This window comes from Pollicipes pollicipes, unplaced genomic scaffold (genome assembly GCF_011947565.3).
Source record: "Pollicipes pollicipes isolate AB1234 unplaced genomic scaffold, Ppol_2.1 Scaffold_7261;HRSCAF=8764_pilon_pilon_pilon, whole genome shotgun sequence".
In the NCBI taxonomy this organism is placed as follows: Eukaryota; Metazoa; Arthropoda; class Thecostraca; order Pollicipedomorpha; family Pollicipedidae; genus Pollicipes; species Pollicipes pollicipes.
Window position 1 is genome coordinate 52,418 of NW_023597054.1, and position 19,106 is coordinate 71,523.

Sequence of the window (19,106 nt, forward strand, 5' to 3'; positions counted from 1 at the left end):
ACCGGCCCGGCCGCCGCCGCCGCCGACGTAGCCGCGGGGCTTCGCGGGTTCGGGCTAATTACGGGCGCCATTGCGCCAACAGCGCCAATCGGCTCAGGAATGCGGCCGGGCGTCGGCGGCAGTTTGCCTGCAGGGACCCCCAGGCGGCGGTCCGGCGCCGTGTCGATCGCGAGCAGTACGGAGCCAGGCTTTGATCGGTGCAGAGGGGCGGGCACGGCGGCGTCCAAAGCCCGAACACTGAGTCACCCGCGCCACGCGCACAAGACGCGCCGCCGTCGGGACCCGCCGCCAGTCAGTCAGCTGATGATGTGGGGATCGCTCGCTGCCAGAGCCAGTCCGCTTAGAATCCACACCCGACTCATTTGTCGTCTGGGAAAAGCCGCCGTGACCGAGCGTCTACAGGAGCTACTCAGTGATGCGCACAAACCACATACGCACGCACACAAACAAGCCTGTCGCAAAGACGGACCGCTAGCATCGCCATTCGGACTGAAACAGAGAGGTGCGCTATAGCCTCAGCAGGCTGCACGCTTCAGCCCCGCCGGCGACCATGGCCGTAGCGGGGAGCTTGTGGCCGCCCGGATAACCCTCGACGCTACCCTCCAGTCCCAGAGCAGGAGCTCCAGTCCGCATCAAAACTGGTCACAGAGAACGATACTGTGCAATATCTCAACATAAAACAAAGACAATAAAACAATGACCGTAACTTATGTCAATCGATCGCCTCCGCTGAATGACGACGAATGACGAGAAACCACGCGTGAAGTTGCCCAGCAACTGATGCGGAGCTACAGCTACAGCATCAGCTCACTGACGTGAGCTGATGCGGACATAGCACCGGCTCCAGCTGAGCACTGCTGGTAATGTGAGCTGATGCGAACATAGCACCGGCTCCAGCTGAGCACTGCTGGTAATGTGAACTGATGCGGACATAGCACCGGCTCCAGCTGATCACTGCTGGCGTCCGGCGGCCTAGGATTTAAATGTGACGACACCATATGGCGGTGACGTGATTCAAATAAACACACAGATCTGTGCAGCTCACAGGTGCTGCCCTGTCCGGGCAGCAGCAGCACGGAGGGACCGATTACACGCCCTGATGTCGCTCACGGCGAATCTAGTGGAAGGGACGACCGCAAGATCGCAGCAACTCCCTCCCAGTTTGGCTTCCGGGAAAATCGGAAACCGGAGCTACGTCCGCCTCGATACATGTGATGAGGCGGGTCTGGGCTCCCCGTCCACCTGGGCTATCCCGCCTGGCCGTGCTGTCACATCCCTCGCCAGTCATCTCCAGCTCCCGCTGTGTCAGCCGGCACTGGGCTCGGCCCAGCCCACCAGAGCAATGGACACAAGTGCAACAACGCGCAGCACGGCTGCATTGATGCGCAATGCGCGCCAAAGAAACGGGAGAGAATCCCCCCCCCCCTAACGGCTGATCGCAAGACTTCCATGACAAATAAATTGGCGTTTGTGATATTTTCGCTGCCTTCATATGTGAGCTTAGAGTGAATACACACGATGACGTCACGAATAAGCTTTGCCGCAACTTATTTGATTTAGAATGAACTGACCTATGCTCACCAAAAGACTGGCGTATGTGATTTCTTCTCCTGCCTTCATATGTGATGTTCACCAATCGTTTGAGAAACATTTCGCATCTCTGACCAGAGCATGTTCGGAACTTTCCACAGATCTTGTCGTGCACAAATGAAGGACGTATGGACGCGACGGCCGTGCGGCACCCAGCTCCGCGCTATCACCGGAGCGTGCCATCATCGGAGCGTACCATCACAGGAGCATGCCATCATCGGAGCTACCATCACAGGAGCATGCCATCACCGAAGCGTACCATCACAGGAGCGCGCCATCACCGGAGTTACCATCACAGCAGCATGCCATCACCGGAGCGTGCCATCACAGGAGTATGCCATCACCGAAGCGTACCATCACCGGAGCGTACTATCACTGGAGCGTACCATCACAGGAGCATGACATCACCAAAACGTACCATCGCAGGAGCGTGCCACCATCGGAGCTACCATCACAGGAGCGTTCCATCATCGGAGAGTACCATCACCGGAGCATGCCATCATCGGAGCGCGCCATCACAGGAGCGTGCCATCACTGGAGTGTACCATCACAGCAGCATGCCATCATCGGAACTTACCATCACAGGAGCGTGCCATCATCGGAGCGTACCATCACAGGAGCGTGCCATCACCGGAGCGTACCATCACAGGAGCATGCCATCACCAGAGCGTGCCAGCGACGACGGCGTCGAGCGACAGCTGCCCGGCCGGGCCGGCGACGGGCGGCGGTGGCCGTCGCCGGCGCGCCGGCGCGTGCGTCACTGCCGCCCGTCCTGCCGTCCGTGTCACCGCCTCTCGAGAGCCGTCCTGTCGCGCCCAGCTGACCCAGAGGGTGCTCGTCCTCGCCGGCGTGTCGTCGTCGCCGCACTCCACCGCTAGGCGGCCGGTCGACAGCGCCAAGTGCCCGGGACCACGCCCGGGAGAAAACGTGGCGCGCGCCATCCAGCACCGCGCTTCCAACACACGGCGAGCAGAGCGTGCGATGAGGACGTTACGATGCCAGCCGAAAGCCTGCACAACTCCAAGCTCCGCGGAGGCGCCGAAAGGACGGGCCGAAGAGCTCGGTCCACCGCGCCTCCGATCACAGAGTGACAGCATTCGCCAAACAGCGCACATGCGCTGGGTCTGTGCATCTCAGCGTTCCACGATGGAAAAATAACTCGCCAAGTACGTAACACAACGCTAAAATTTCAAATATGCTTGAAAGAAGCTTTTGAACGCATGGCCACCGGTGGAGTGAAGGCATTCCATGCCATTTCCAGAAATAACAAAAAAACTGTTCCAGATGGGTCCACCAACTTTTCAACGCACGCCAAACATCAGCTGGATACGCTTCAGCAGAATGTTGATGCTGCTGCTATGTCGGGCCAGTGAGACATGACAAAAGCGAAGGTTTACATGGCTGGCTGCGCTTCTACAAGCAGCCAAGCAGCTAATTTATCCCACACAACTAACGGATCATGCGCTAATGCTCCAATGCGCACCTCCAGACGGTCGTGGGTTATCATCTATCCCCAGACAGTACCTGAATATCTCTTACGCGGGTCACACACGGTTTCGTCGTATGATAGAGCGGAGGCGGGCAAACACCTCCGTGGCTTTTGACAAACACGCCACGTCTCTGGCATCACGAGGAAAAACCGCCTTAAAACAGGTTGATTCTTTCCCAACTGTTTCCTCGTGCTAGATCCCCTAAAGTATTTCTGGTCACATGTTGACGCCTGCAATGGAATGTTTATGAGGCAAAACGGATTAATCAGAATTTGTGCTATCAGCGGCATGGAAGAGTGAGGAGTGGCTATGACTGATTGTCAGGCCGTTGTCGGCCGACCCCGTCAACAAATGAGCAGCTGCCTCCGCCGGACTTCTGCCAAAGTTGGTCGGCCGAGCGGCGGGCCCAGTGGCCAAGAACGCGAGTCGTCGAGCCCAGTTGCTCAGCTGAGGGAGCAGCCTGCCTCCGGCGCTCCCGGCGTCGCTCCGCCCCTCCCGGCAGTTTCCGGCGCTCCGGAAAACACTGCCGTCAGGCCGAACTCGACCGCCTCTTCAACCGGCCCACCCGGGCGGTCGGCTCCCGTCGGCACCGGCGCGACGCAGCCGGAGGCAAAACACGCCTATCGCGTTCAATCAGACCGATCACGGCACGCCATCGGCCGCAAACTTAGGACCCGGACAGCCGAGCCGCGCTCGCAAAACTGACACAGGAACGCCGACCAACTGGCACCAACTCAAACGGCGTCCGTGTGCGGCGCCGGGGGACCGACGGCGGTCCGGCGAGGCGGCGGCGGCTCAAAGCGAGGCCCCGCCGCATTACCGGATGAGCGTCGTCACCGTAAACTAAAGCGGCGGCGAGAGGAGACGCCGCTGATGCGCCGGAGCCGAGCCGTCTGAGCCGGAGGGCGCCGCAGGCGGGCCGCACCACGCCGCCGCGGCCCGCTTGCCGCCAATACACGGCCGACCCGTGACGGACGGCGCCGGGCCACGAGCGCGGCCGAGCGGCAGCAGCCACTCCGCGGCAGAGGTGGGCGACGGCCGACCGGGCGGCGGCGTCGGGACACAAGTACACAGCGGCACGGACACAGGCGAGACAGCAGTATGGACAGAGAAGTTGATGTCTCGCTCGCCAGCCAGCCAGCCAGCCAGCCACATAAACACACGCTGCAGAGATAGATACGGGACAGCATCATTAACACAGAAGAATATGACACCGGCACAGACGAGACAGCAGCATTTGATACAGAAGGTACGGAAGCACTGACACATACACCAAAACCGACACAGACACAGACGGGACCGAGATACCGGCACCCATTACACAGCAGCACCGACACACCGGTCTCGGCCGAACAGCGACACAGACACACACGGGACCGAGATACCGGTATACGTATGCACGCACACACACACGCACGCACGCGCGCGCGCCACACACACGCACACACACACACACACATACACACACCAACCTATTCACGTCATTCTGTTTTGTTGGGACATGTGTGCTGGACCTTGTTTGTGGGTACACCACCAAGACGGGCCTATAATTAGTACAGTTTAACCCTGAAACGCCCCATTAGAACTGATTAAGGCCTAATTCGGGCTTAGCCCCACAAATATACCACAATCTAAACAGCGTGTATTGACACAACAGAGATTTAGAGATGGTGTGAAAAATTTGGCCTATGGGTACATTACTCATGCCCATATTTGGCACGTCCCCACATACCATGCCATTTACATTGTGTGTGTACACCAGTGAGACAGCCGTCCATAAGGGAAGATCGGGGAATCGAAATCACCGTAAAGCAGCTGTCGTGTGGCAGCAGAAGCCAATGACAAACAGATCCCACAGCACTGACTGATAAGCGAATGAACTTCCGGAAGCCCGAACAACAAAAACTGAACGTCAATGTTCGTCTGGCAGCAGACACAGCGTTTGAGAGCGTTTTCCTCACCAATTATATGCTTATCTGAGAACATGCAACATGTTGCAACGTGATAACATGTTGCCGGCAGGCGGGCGAGCCGACACAGCCGACCTGCCGATACAGCCGGCCTGGTCACGCTGCAGCACGGCCCGGCTGCTCCAGTGAGCAGAGCCGCCTGTCCACTGGTGCACCGACAGCCACGCTCTGGACGGGCTCCTCTCTGGGACGTCACGGGATGACCGTAAAGTGGCCCACAGATCGCTGGCCCGTCTGTCATTCGATCGCATTCGCTGTCGGGAGCCGCTGTCGCCGACGCCGGGCACTGCCTGGCCGCCCTCTGCGGAGGCCTTGGGGCGCGCCGAGCGGGCGGAGCGCGCCGGTCAAGAGCGCGCGTCCGCAGGTCCGGTCGCTCACCTTCTCGTACGTGTCGTTGTAGTACACGACGTAGTTGATGATGCCCCTCCCCTGGAGTGCACGGGCCGCTCCCAGCTGAGGACGGCCGTTGTGGCGCCCTTCTCCACCACGTCCAGGCCGTTCGGCTGGCTGGGCACTGCGGCGGTGAGCGCGTCCGGTCAGCCGCGCCGCACACGCCGCCCACGCCCGACCCCGCGACCGACACAGCGGCCAGCACTGGGCCAGGTGGTCGCCATGGTCACCCACACAGCGGACCAGCCCGTCCACGGCGGCCCACTCGGAAGCAGCGTCAGCCCCACAGACGTGTGGCATGTCAGACAACTCACAACTGCCCATTGTCTGAAGTCGCACCGGCCGACGCCCGCCCTCTCCGTCTGGCAGCGGGCCACAGGTTCGCCAGGTGACGAGGTGCCATGTCAGCGCTCCACCCGGCCGGTGTCACGGCCCCCTCCCGGGGCGGCAGACGCCAGCCATTACACCCGTACACACGCCATTGTCGCGGCCGTAACCAGCAACAAGGGCCTGATCCCCGGCGACTCTGGCGGCGCGGCCGCCGCCGCCGCCGGCGGCGGACCCAGGTGTGGAAGTAGCCGGCAGTCGGACCGGCCCTCGCAGCCAGTGGAGACCCGGAGCTAAGCTTAACACGCATTGCCAAATGAGGCTATTAAGTGACGAAGAGGTTTCTGTCAACTTTAATTGACACAGTTCCGGAAGATCCAAGAGGTACTCAATCTCATATTTCATGTAATCAAATATGGCTCCTTCTGGAGCACTGGTTCCGCTCAGACAGCCGACCGAGTTTCAGGTTTTGTTAGCTCGCTGAATGTCATCAGCGACTCCAAAAAATGGACGCCGAAGATCCAGACTTTGAAATACCCTGCGGGCCTTTCCGACAGATTTGGACAATCGTAAAAGCATGCAGAACTGTAAAAGGCTCGGGGCAAAAGGGCATCGCCGTAATTTGACACATGCGCGTTTTCCACGGGTCCAATGTTTCTCGCTGTGCCATCTTCCCTCGTCGATACAACGCACAACCTGACACAATGCCGACAACACGCACCACACATCTGAGCTTCAATATCGCGACTGGTGATCTGCTGCCACACATGAAGCACCGGCCACGAGTCCACAGCACCCGGCCAGCCCTGTCCTGCCCTCGTGATTGGTGATCTGCTGCCACACATGAAGCACCGGCCACGAGTCCACAGCACCCGGCCAGCCCTGTCCTGCCCTCGTGATTGATGATCTGTTGTCACACACGGAGCACCGGCCACGAGTCCACAGCACCCGGCCAGCCCTACCGTGCCCTCGTAATTGGTGATCTATTGTCACACACGGAGCACCGGCCACGAGTCCACAGCACCCGGCCAGCCCTGTCCTGTCCGCACGCAGGCCCGCACGCAGGCCTGCACGACAGGCTGGAGGGAGAGAGCCCACAGACGGCCTTGGAGCCGACAGCGGCCGGTGCATCACTTACCGCCCTGTTGCGTCTTGGCGCGTACCGGCACCGAAATGGGCCCGGGCCCGGCCAGCGTCTCGGCCTGTACACGGAGCGTGTAGATCTCGTGCGGGACCAGGCCGGAGAGGGTGATGAGTGTGCCGCCGCCGGCGTACACCACCTCCGACTCCCATTGCTTCAGCGGCAGGTCGGGCGTCATCGTGAAGTAGACCTTGTAGCTGGTGATCTGCACGGCAGTTGGCAGCGTCATGACACCGCACCCATGATGATGCAGGAGCAGTAGCGACCACGGAGATCGCTATCCCAAATTCGAACAACACATCACGATAACAGCGCTGACACGGGTCAGCTGACAACGCTCCCGGCTCACTCGCTGGGAACGGCGGCTTGCAGGCAGAGAGGAGCAAGGCCAGGGAAGGCCTACGTCTGACCAGAGCACGGGACTCGCCCCTTTCGTCTCCGCCGTCCCGGAAGCCTCGGTATCTTGGAGAGCCGAGAGGCACTGGGGACAGGGACAGCGCACGGCATAGAGCACCCGGAACGGCACACTGTAAGCGGCTCAGCCGGCAGCCGGTGGCCAGCCGGCGACCAGCCGGTGACCAGCTGGTAGCCAGCCGGTGACCAGCCGGTGACCAGCCGGTAGCCAGCCGGTGACCAGCCTGTGGCCAGCCGGTGGCCAGCCGGTGACCAGCCTGTCGCCAGCCGGTGACCAGTCGGTGGCGCCTGCGCGGCCGCGGCCGCCGGCCTCTCACCTGGACGACAGGCTGGTCGGGGCTGTCCCACATGACAACCAGCGTGCTGGAGCCCAGCGGCCGCACGTGCACGTTCTTGGGCGCCGAGCCGGGCTCTACAACAGGCGGACAGACGCACCCATCACACACCGAGCCTAAGCGGACGACGACGACCCAGCGGAGGATCACGCGCGTCACAGCTGACGGCAGCTCGCCGAGCCGAGCCAGACTGCCGCTGGGACTCCTAGTCTGCCGCGCACGCAGGCAGGCACAGTCACCGAGCGGCGCCAAGGCCGGCCGGCGGGCCCGTCTTGACCGCCGCCAGGTGCGCCCGTCACGCCGGCCAGTCGGCGCCGCCGCCATTTCAAGCACGCCGTCCGGAAACCGGATAGCAGCGGCGCACACGTGTCTTTTCAGGCGGGCGCGTGCCCGGCCTGCCGTCCGCTGGCCGCCTCACGGGACGGCGGCTCCGGTCACCGGCCAAGTAGCCGGCCACGGCACCGAGAGCCGCAGCTGGCCACGGCAACCGAGGGCCGCAGCTGGCCACGGCACCGAGGGCCGCAGCTGGCCACGGCACCGAGGGCCGCAGCTGGCCACGGCACCGAGAGCCGCAGCTGGCCACGGCACCGAGAGCCGCAGCTGGCCACGGCACCGAGAGCTGCAGCTGGCCACGGCTCCGAGAGCCGCAGACGGCCACGGCACCGAGAGCCGCAGACGGCCACGGCGCAGGCTCGGATTACACGCGCCTCACGAGGGTTCGAAGCTGCGGTATGATACTGCCCATCGCCTATAAACCCGCCGTTAAAACAGCACAGCGGGCTCAGTTTCAACGGCGCAACAGGTCCGCTTCGTGGTGCGCCCTGAGAAACCGCTATCACACGGCGCTGTTCGCTTCCAAGTCAAGGCAGCAACGGAAGCTAAAACAAACAAACGCGCGCTATCCAAAATCACAGCTACGCTCCTACAGGTGTGCGATAATGTTGCACGCTTCCAGCACAGACAAACGCCGGCAACTGCGCTCTTTCGTCAGTTTCAAATTCATGCAGTCCATAGATACCAGGAAAGCAGCGTGAATAAAAGCGGCTGACAAACAGTACAGCTGTGAAGTGCGCAGCAACACAAGTGCGGACATTACACGCAATCGACACAGAAACGATGCTTCGAAGTGTGGGAAACGCATTTCAGTGAGAAACCCGACCGGCACTCAATAATTCGTCGGCAGTGCCGAGTGGACCAGACAGAGCAAAGAAAACAGAAACCGAAGACCTGAGAAAACACAAATCAACTTACGGAAGCCTCTGGAGGTTATCGGTGTGACGCGGGAGAGAAGACAATAACATTAGAGCCTGATCGGCGGCCGGTGCCGATCAAAGCCAGACGCGTTTGCGTGGCGCGCATGGGTAACACATCAGGTGGCAGGGCGGCGGCGGGTCACAGGTACACTGCTCTCGCTCTCTCGCTCTCTCGCTCTCGGGGGACAGTGGGGAGGGAACACGCTCCCGGCCGCGCCGCCGCCAGCCCGCCGACCGCAAATAAGGCGACGCGCCGCGGCTCGCGCTGACAGTGGCCGCCTGCTGATGCCACGCGCCGGTGGCCGTAATCGGCCCCCGACTAAGCCACGCCTGGCGGCCGGCCGGGTCGGCGGTGTCGTCTCCAGCCGGGCGCGCTCCGGCCGCCCAGCCGCCATCCAGACGCGACACCTCGCCGGTTGCACACATGCGTCCATAAACAACCCGACACATTACAGCGTTTTCAAACACCGCTGAGTCTCTGTCACAAATCCGCCACCCTGAAACCTAGGGCTACGAGTCATGATTCCGAGGAACAGGTTAATGGACGCCCTGACGAGACGACGGCGGTCCAGCCTGTCCATAATGAAGTCACGGAAACGGGTCCACCAAGGCACCACCGGCACCCATTAACACGCGTTTCCGAGCAGCTCGTCGACTCTGTGGCCGCTCCAACAGGTGTGTGGGCCAGCCCAGGTGCCCCTTCCCCTCCCCCTCCCTCGCTTCCAACACCCGACGGACGGGCGGCACGTGCAGTGTTAGCTGTTCCCGACTCGAATGTCGTAAACCAGGCGGCCGTCGTCGGTGTCGAGACTCTCCCCGCCCACCGGCGTGAGCGGTCCGGAGGCGCGTCAAGCCAGCCATCCCACACGCGCCCTCAGGGCTACACGTCCCACCTGCCTCCTTCCCCTCCCTCCCTCCGGCAGGCCGCAGGGAGCGGCGGACGTTCCCAGCAGCGCAGCGCCGGCCGGCGCCGACCGTCCACCGCCGGGGTTGACGGCGCGCGTGCGCCGTACTTGGCCGGCCGACGGAGCCCGCCCGAGGCTCACCTGTCAGGTGCGTGGTGACCTGGACGGGCGCGCTAGGCCGGCCGCGGCCCAAGTTGTTGACAGCGATCACGCGGAACTCGTACTCGGTGAACGGCGCCAGGTTGGGCACCGCGTAGTGGAGCGATATCACGCCGTTGATCTCCTGCGGCCGAGACACCGGCGTCATCAACGGAAGCGGCGCGCGGGCGCCACACACCGGCGCCATGTCGCCATGGCGCAGTATGGGCGCAGACACTCTGGACGTCACCACCGGCGCCATGTCGAGCGTGTTGAGCGCACACAAATACTGACATTACCAAGCTGGGAACTGTCAGTCGCGTCAAAGGAGTCAAACCCACTCATGTCAGTGCTCGGGAATTTTGCAAACGCTCTTTAACGAATAGCTGCAAGCAGATATTGCCACTTTATGAACTGTTTACCGTGGGGAACGCACCACTCCGACAAGCACCTTGCATCTAAGTGCCAGCCCATGTGCGGAGAAAATAAAACGCTCTTGTATGATAAATGCACGCTTAATACACTGGATAACGTCACTGGCAGCCGGTGGCTTACGAACGCCAAACGCGATGCCTGTGCCAGTCGGCATGAACAACACGCTGGCCGCCCGCCGACCGACTGAACGTGCGGCACAGCCCGGCCTCAGGCCCCGCCCCGTCCGCACGCCGGCCTCACCTGCTGCCGATTGGACAAGCGCCACAGCCGCCCCGCCCCGTCCGCGCGCCGGCCTCACCTGCTGCCGACTGGACAAGCGCCACGGCCGCCCCGCCCCGTCCGCGCGCCGGCCTCACCTGCTGCCGACTGGACGAGCGCCACAGCCGCTCCGCCCCGTCCGGGCGCCGGCCTCACCTGCTGCACACCATATTTTTGGCTGTACTGGATGACGTAGTACTTGATGGTCTCCTGGTCGAGGTCGTACGACCACGAGAGGCGGACCGCCTCTGAGGTCACGTCCAACACGCGCAGGTTTGTCGGCGGCCGCGGCAGCCCTGCGGGCCACATTCAGGCGACGTCACCGACACTGGTCACAGCGGGGCCGTCTGGTCCGCGCTCACACATCGCCTCGGCGTAGCGCTCGCCGCCGGCCAGCGCGGCGCGGCACCCGCGGCCCTCCTATCTCCGCCTGCCTGCAGCGCGCCACGCGTCGCACGCCTGCGAGACCGCGCCCGAGCTTGAGGCGATTTCTGGGTCTCAGTGAGCGGCGGTCTCTCTGGTTCGTACCTCACGTCCCGCCATGAGGAGATCATGGAACGTCAAATGAAGGGTGCTGCGGCGACCCTCTCCTGAATTCCTTGTCACACTCCAGCGGCTCCTCAGCGCCCCTCGCGGCTCCTGGTGTACCCATCTCCTAGCTCATGCGATACGCTCCTTAGCTCCAATGGTGTCCTCCGGTTTCTACGGCACCCATCTCCCAGTTTCTCCGGTATCCGCCCTCCACCTGCAGCTGCTGCGCCCTTCTCTCGGTTCCTGTGATACCCATCCCCGGCTCGTGCCGTGCCCGTGCTCCTGCGACGCCCCTCCCCCTGCCAGGCTCCTGGGCCCGTCAGCGAGTCGGCCTGACCCGGCCCGGGGGCAGGTGTCAGCGCCGGCCGTCGGCGAGGTCTTGCCGTGCTGTCTGCGGGGCTCTGGGGGGCGTCTCGGCGGATTTACGCCCGATGAGTTCACTGCCGCCAGCCGGCGCGCAGCGGCCAGGGAATCCTGTCAGCCCAGCCCGGCCGCGTGCCGCTGCCGGGCTGGGCTGCGTGACCGCTCAGGTCCAGCGCGGCGGACACGACAGCGAACGTGCACAGTGCGGGACCGTTGACCAGCAAAAGCAAGGCGACCGAAAGCCAGCACAGCAGCCGGCAACCAGCGCAAACGTCACAGCGTGGATGGAGCGGCCCGTTACACACAAAACATCCCATTACGGACCCCATTACAGAAGTGGAGAAGTCTATTTGGGGCTGCCGGGCGTCCAGCGCGGTAAAACAGCCACGGCCGGCCTCATATAGCCGCACGAAGGTCGTGAGCACAGTCGCACCTGTCCGTCAGGAGCTAAAGCCCCGGGGCGTGAGTGGCTGTCCAGATACTCCGACATGCACGCCGTAGCTTGGACAACTGTGCTGCGCGCAATGGTCGGAAAATGAAGGGCAATAAATACCACATCTACCTAGACAGTTATGGTGGAAGACCGTAGCAGGCCATTTCACAGTTATTTCTCTTCCGAGGCACGAACATCAACGTGCTCGGTTATATAGCTTTACACGAGAGCAATACTATGGGTCTCATTCGTAATTGAAGGGCTAGATGAAAAATAAAGGTGTATTGATACACAGCATTAATATTATACACACGTAATATTGATACTGTTATCACTACACCTCCTTTAGGCATGGTTCAACGAGGAAGAAAACCCAAAAAACTATTTCATGCATGAGAAATGTTGCTCACAGCTGCACTGAACAACCAAATATTTTATATACAAGTATGTTTCATTGTCATGTACTTTTGCTGATTCATGTATATTTGCTGAAATTTTGATGACTTACAACGGTTTGGAACTTCATATTTACGACAGGTGTTGCTCTTCTATCTAATATGGGATGTTTTATCATCTCTTCTGTCGGCTGCTGCAGTAAAACCGTTACAAATAGGCCGCACAAGAATGCCTCCGTATATTTGATCATGAGCGAGATGGTCAAGCCGCTACCCTACCCAGCCGTTATTCCAACCGGCCACCACCAGGAAATGTGCCGCATTTGGACAGGAGTCGCGCGACTAAATGTGACGTTCGCGTCGTGCGGCAGCAGCACCGACAGCGCGCTACTTAGACCGTAGGGAGCGGGGCGGGCAGGCGACGGGCGCCGGTGCAGCGACCTCTCCGGCGAGGTGAGAGTGGCGCGCGCCGCCGGCAGCGGACGTCACGCCCCTCCTCAGCCGGTGCGGAGAGTCGGCCGGCGCTCGTCTCGGGCGGGCGTGACAGGATGCCGGCAGAGCGGCGGCGCCGGCAGCCGGACCGGGGGCCGAGCCGGCGCCGTCGCATCTCCGCGTCCGTGTCGACTGAGGCCGCGACACCGACCGCAGCTGGGTCATACAGCCGCCGCCCGGGCACCGGGCGGCCGCGGTGTCAGCCGGCCGGTCTGTAGACGAATTAGTCTGTACTGTAGTCAGTCGGCCGGAGCGGCCACGTGCGACGGCATGCTCCCGCGGACCAGTGACGTTCGAGGCCCCGCACCGGGCGCGCGGCACTCGCCACCCACCAACGCTAAGGCGAATTATTCACTTGGGGTGCGGGACAATGCAAAGTTAGTTGCCGCCGACGCACCTGGTGTCCGGTCCGCCCAGTCGGCGAGCGCTCCAAGACGACAGTTTGTACCCCCGATTTGAACTCCGCCGCCCTCAGACTACCATAGCGGCCAGCGGCGAAAAGAGCCGCGTATCGTAGGACTACGTCACCAGTGGACACTCTGGGCACCCCGCGTCCGGTCGCAGCGGTGCTCAAGTCCGTTCTCGGAATCGGACGGGCCCTGCCGGGCACCCGTTTGGCCCGTCTGATGGCACATGCATGGTGTCGGGCTAGGTTATGGTCAGCTATTGGTCCGGCCGGCGCGATGACGTCGCAGCACTCTGCGTGCCACGGCGCTCTACGGCAGAACGACCGACTGCCACGCAGCTCGTGTCACGGACACGCTGCAACGCCATGTGCACGTCTGCATGCCAATTATACCCTGCCCACATGCACCCGGCACCATGGAGCTCAAAATTACTGATGGAGGTGGGCACGGACGGGCACGCACCACGCTTGACGACAGACGCTTAGACTAGTTACCGTTTGAGCCTCTGTCAAGCGCGCTCCGACTAAAAATACGACGAGCACTGTCGGCGCGGACGGCATGGAGGGGCTTCAGCTCGCCTGCCACCGGCCCATCGGCCAGCGCGTACACGACACGGCCGTGGCACGAGGTGCGCGCGCGCGCGGACCACGCCGGCCGGCCGGGCCGTGTTGTGTTTGGACCCGGTGCGTTAGGCGACCAGGCGTGCGCGCAGGTGCAGGGGCGTGCAGGGGCGTGCGGGGGCGTGAGAGGGGCGGGGCGGTGGTCATAGCGGCGGCGCGCCATCGACGAACGCCATGGCAACGTCACCGTCATTGGCCGCCGACGCCGGTCCATGCCTGCCACGGGGTGCGTGACGCCGCGACATTTGCACCGGACACGGGTCGATGGCACTGGCAGAGGTCACACCGGCACCAAAACACGCGCCCACCGTCCACCCACGCGGCTGTCCACCCCCAGGGGGGGGGGGGCGCGCTCATCGCTCGGCGGTCGGGTGGCGCCGCCCCGCGTGCGTCCGCGCGGCGCCTCACCAGCATGGCCGCCTGACCGACCGGAGGAGCACGCGGCTAGCGGCGGAGCTCGGACGTCGCCGGCACTGGGCTGCGGCCCCGGCGGCGCTGGGTGGCAGCTGCCGTACGTCCGACGGTGTCGTACTGCTCGGGCCGCGCTGCCACCGCCACTGGCAGCGGGCGCCCGAGGCGCACCTGGACGCGGAGGGAAGGGGGGAGGGGAGGTGTTCCCCTAACGGTCTTCAGGGCTTTCGGCCCAGCACGCCTGTCACCCCGGCACCATTAATACTACATTGGCACAGACGGGGATCGCATTGTCCTGCCGCCATTTGTATTAATTATGGCGACTCTCTAAGCAGATTAATCGGCTAGTTCGTTATCGTTACGTTTGCAGGCACCAGCATGCGCCGGATCTGGCCGTCTCTTGCGCTGCCGATACGTATCGGATGTGGGAAGCGAGACATCGGCCTCGGGGATGGTGACTCAAATCGTGAGCGTGACAACAAAGACAGCCAGGCCGACACCAGACACAGCTAAGCCGGCACCAGACACAAAAGAACAGCCGACCGACCCATCAGCAATCGCCATCTCACATGGACATCGAGGCAGCGCCTGGTCAGAGTTTCAATGCCGACGTAGAACAATACGGCTCACATGGGGGCAGTCGTCTGCCAATGTAAAGCAGCTGAAATTTATCTGCAATTAGACCTGACACAACGGACAATTGTTCCTGGACACCTAACATGTCGGTAAGCAGCATGAGCAGCGACACGGTCACTGCGTGTGTAACGAAATGAAAATATAGCGCCTACCCGAGATCTTCATGCGGGAGCCGACGTCAGCGCTCGGCAAGAGCAGGGAGGCACTCTGTGCAGCCGCGTTGCCGAGGCAACTGGCAGGGCCGGCCAATCAGCGGGCGTCACCAGCCGCTAATCAGTCACGTGATAGGCAGGACGCCTTGCATTGCCATGCCTTCCAGCGCCGCCTCTCTCCACGCAGAACATCAGCAGCGCACTGTGCTGACCTGCCAGCACTTACCGCGCCTGGCGAGATGGCGGGCAGGCCAGCTATTATCACATATCTCAGAGGCTTCCCCACGTCGTTAGATCTGCAGAAACGTCCTCACCCGATTCCGCATGGTCTGAGCACGGAATGAATCATGGCCGTCACCGGCTCTGGTCGTTCCCTCAACAACTTGCGTCAGCAGCGCGCTAAGCCTTTCATCTCGTTGCATTTGACACTTCGCGCGGTTCGTCCGGCTTCCATGAAAAGAGAAAGAGCGCGGCACACATCGCCAGAACGATAGCGAGACCACCCGACAGCGGTGACCCGCGCCAGTACTCGGCACTCTGTTCCGCGGAACTCTGTGCCACAGGTCAGGTCAAGTCACGTCGGAGAGCCCTCGGAGAGTGACCGAGGTGTCTGGTGAGGTGCCGCAACGGGCCAGCCACGACGCCCTCCTCCGGCGCTGCCGCTGACAAAAGCGTCGTCAGCGCCGGCTGGCGGACGCCGCGGAGTCGCGCCAAACGAAACCGAGCTTGCCCCGGGCCGCCCACCCGTCAACAGTGCTAGAATTCAGTGGCCGACCATTTTTGCCGGGGAGAAATGGCTGGAGCATTTTAGCGGCGCTGTGCCCCAGCGGCACTGCCAGCGGGTGTGACACAGTCGACGAAGACTGAGTGTGACAGACAGCGCGGCCGAGCCCGCGGAGCCGGCCGAAAAGCGGCACCACACTGCCCACTGTCGCTTGTTGGAGTACGCAGCCGACACTATCCCTTTGGACTCTGGCGGGATGGGCGTGCTCTGCCATGGAGGCGAAGCCAAGGCCAGCATTATGCCGCCCAGGTTGTCGCGACACCGCCGAGCGCTCACCACGCATGAACTGTAGCGACGGAGTGAATGTGCAAGGTGTCGGAAGTGCTGCAACGCACGAGGCACAGCTTCCTTGACTGGAGACGCGGCTCGTAACAAGTCACACTTGGCGGCGGTCACTTGGTACATCTCTTCGAATCCGTCCATAGAAATGGTCGCAGCTGAACACGGCACCCCGGCTCAGCAGCCCTGACCAGCTCGTTTCAGTACAAACAGAAAAAGGCGCTCACAGGCAGGACTAACAATGGGGCCCCGCACAACTGACCAGCTTGTCAAAGTACGGCCGAGCCGGCCTGTCCGCAAACGGCTGTCCCGTGGCGTGACTGCCCTGGTAAACAGCGCCGACGAACGCCAATAAAATACGACCGTGGAGCCGGACCGGCCAAATATAATGACCCGCCACGGATGTCGGAGCAATTTTCCAAAAAAAAAAAAAAACACGCTGCGGATGGTTTCTAGCGGCCGCCGGCACTCGAAGGCCGCGTCCGGCCCGCTGAGCACGGGACCGAGCTGGCGGCCGTGTTGGCCGCAGGATGGCTGCGAGCGCGCGCTCGGCCAGGTAGTTCAGCTCAAGGCAGAAGTCAAATGCGCCAGACATTGAAGCCCTGCCCGCAGCCCAGGAGGCAGCGAGTGCTGGGCGTCAGCGAGCGAGGCCGGCCCCGTTGAGCAGGCGTACAGCTATCCGAGCGCGCACCTACGGTGCTACCCGGCACCACTCCCAGTCTGAGGCTGGTTGGGGGAGACGTCCAGACGTCAGCCTGCGTGAGTCGGACGTCAGTGCCCAGGGCGCGAGCCGGGCGGCACAGACGTGGCAGCCTGCCGCCTGTCAGGGTCCGACTGCTGCCGTATGTCCAGAGCTCCGACTGGTCCGTCAGCCAGCATGCCGGCCGACCGGCACCGACACAGTCGCGTGGTCACTGACAATCAATATACGCTGTCGTACCACCGTCGCCACTTTTTACAGGCCCCGGCGTGCTTCCGCTCGCGACTTATTTATAATTAGCCCACTTCTGCGAGAGGTGGTGCGACTCTGACTCGTGTCGGCGGCAGCGGGTTGGCCTGTGAAAAGCGCAGAGCGGGCCACGGGCCGGGCCCATCCGTCTCCCACCCGTTTTCCGCCTGTTAGCGGGCGAGAAGCGGCCGGCCCAGACGGCCGCCCATGTCACCAGTCAGGGCGTCACAGGAGACCCGCCAAACAGCGGAGATCTGCTGATGAGACGAACTGCTTCCGTCCGCCCCCGGCCCCTACCAGCTTCCGCTGGTAGGGGGGCGGGGCTCCCGCTGGGAGAGAGGCCCAAGGAGTCAGCTCCCGCCACGGCATCACGAGAGGACGGAGTTCCACTGCTGAGGGTGGCCGTCCTCCCCCCCCCCCCCTCCACCACCCACCCTTGGCCTCCTCCCACCGGTGGGAACGTAGGCTCCCGGCTCGGGAACTACCGCCGACCACTGCTGCTCAGCCGTGATGTGGGGTTCCTCCAGCCTGCTAGATCCGACCCCGCACCCACGACATGCGGACGATCCCAGTCATCCTGCTACTCTTGCCGAGCGTCTGCTGTCTGTCCGCTGACGAGCACCCCGTGCATGGTAGTCTTCTGATGAGGCCCACTCTTCTGGACGGCTCTTGGCATGCCGACGGAGGGGCTTACGTTGGCTAGCTTGTTTACAAAAACTGAGATGGTCAGCGGGCAAACACACCATGGCCGGAACTCCCGGAAGCAGAGCGAGGCGTCTGAATGGTCAGACATCAATGAGAAGCAAACGAAAGCAACAACAGGAAATACAAACGGGATGCAGCTCAGGCATGGAACGGGAACCAGTCGGACAGTGCGGCGCAAGATAGGCACCGCGACGGGAAGGAACAGCAACAGCATGACTTGAACTGCATGCATCATCCATCACATTCCAACCACATATTTCACCCTGTTCCCCTGGGCGTGGCAGACTGGTTGGCAATCTACCCGAGCCCTCCCCCTGCCTCTTCCGCCCCTTCATCCCACTAGTATTACCTGACGCAGTCTTGACCTCTGCGGCCACCTAGTGCAAACACTGGCACTGTCGCTGGCGGCGCGACCTCGCAAAAATACCCTTCCAGCACCGGGCGCGGGTCGACAGCCCACTGGCTCGGTGACGTCATCGCTCGGCCGGGCGCGGCGCCGCCGGCCGGCCACTGACGCTCACCTTGCACGTTGACCTGCGTCATGCTGGCCACCGAGCCGAGCTCGTTAGTGTCCACGCACGTGTAGTTGTTGGACTGACGCACGTTGCTGAGCACGAGGACCGAGCGGCCGATCGGGGCCGGCTCCTGCGGCCTCAGCTCGATGCCCGGCTCCTGGTGCAGCGGACATCCCCACGTCAGCGACGGCAGGGCGGCGCGGCCAGCGCCGCGCGGCGCACCCAGTATAGTGTGATGCATAACAGCGGCCAGCGAACAGTGCCAGGCCACCGCAGCCCGTCGCTGGCTGCTTCCACCCTACGCTGCATCGGTGGCGGCCCCCCGGGCCAGTTCGATGGTCTCAGTCTGCCCCGCCCCGGCCCACCCGCCTGATCCGGCCGACGCGATCGTCGCCAGCCGCCCTCTGGTGCGTCGGCGTCGGCCAGTCTCCGGGCGGTGCCGGTGGCCAGAAGCCCGGCCCGCGTCCGCACTGCCCGGACCCGGCGGGAGGGGGCGAACGATCGGTCGGCACTTACCTTGTGCCACCGGATGTGGGGCACGAGCGAGCCGACGGCCACGCAGGTAAGGTTCAGGTCCTCGCCGGGCAGCACTTTGTACACCGCGTCCGGCAGTATGGTGAACGTCGGCTCCGCGCGGCGCACTGGCGGCGCGGAAACACGGGTCAGCGGAGGACAAGGGGCACAACCGAAGGCAGCTGTGCGGACACACCGGTCACAGCGACATGGCAGGCCAGGCAGGACCGTGCCCCACGGACGGAGAGCGGTCACAGGGACACGGCAGGGTAAAG

At 62.6% G+C, this 19,106-nt stretch overlaps 1 protein-coding gene across 1 annotated transcript in view; it reads right to left on the bottom strand.

Annotated features, from left to right (window-relative positions):
• Positions 1-18,627, bottom strand: part of LOC119112241 (tyrosine-protein phosphatase Lar-like) — a 43,201-nt gene extending 24,574 nt beyond the window's left edge. The window contains 8 exon segments of the mRNA XM_037236338.1: positions 5,429-5,479; positions 5,482-5,564; positions 6,906-7,113; positions 7,640-7,734; positions 9,957-10,098; positions 10,803-10,942; positions 18,325-18,475; positions 18,616-18,627. Coding sequence (XP_037092233.1) covers positions 5,429-5,479; positions 5,482-5,564; positions 6,906-7,113; positions 7,640-7,734; positions 9,957-10,098; positions 10,803-10,942; positions 18,325-18,475; positions 18,616-18,627 — 882 coding nt within the window.
• Positions 18,628-19,106: the final 479 nt, after the last annotated feature.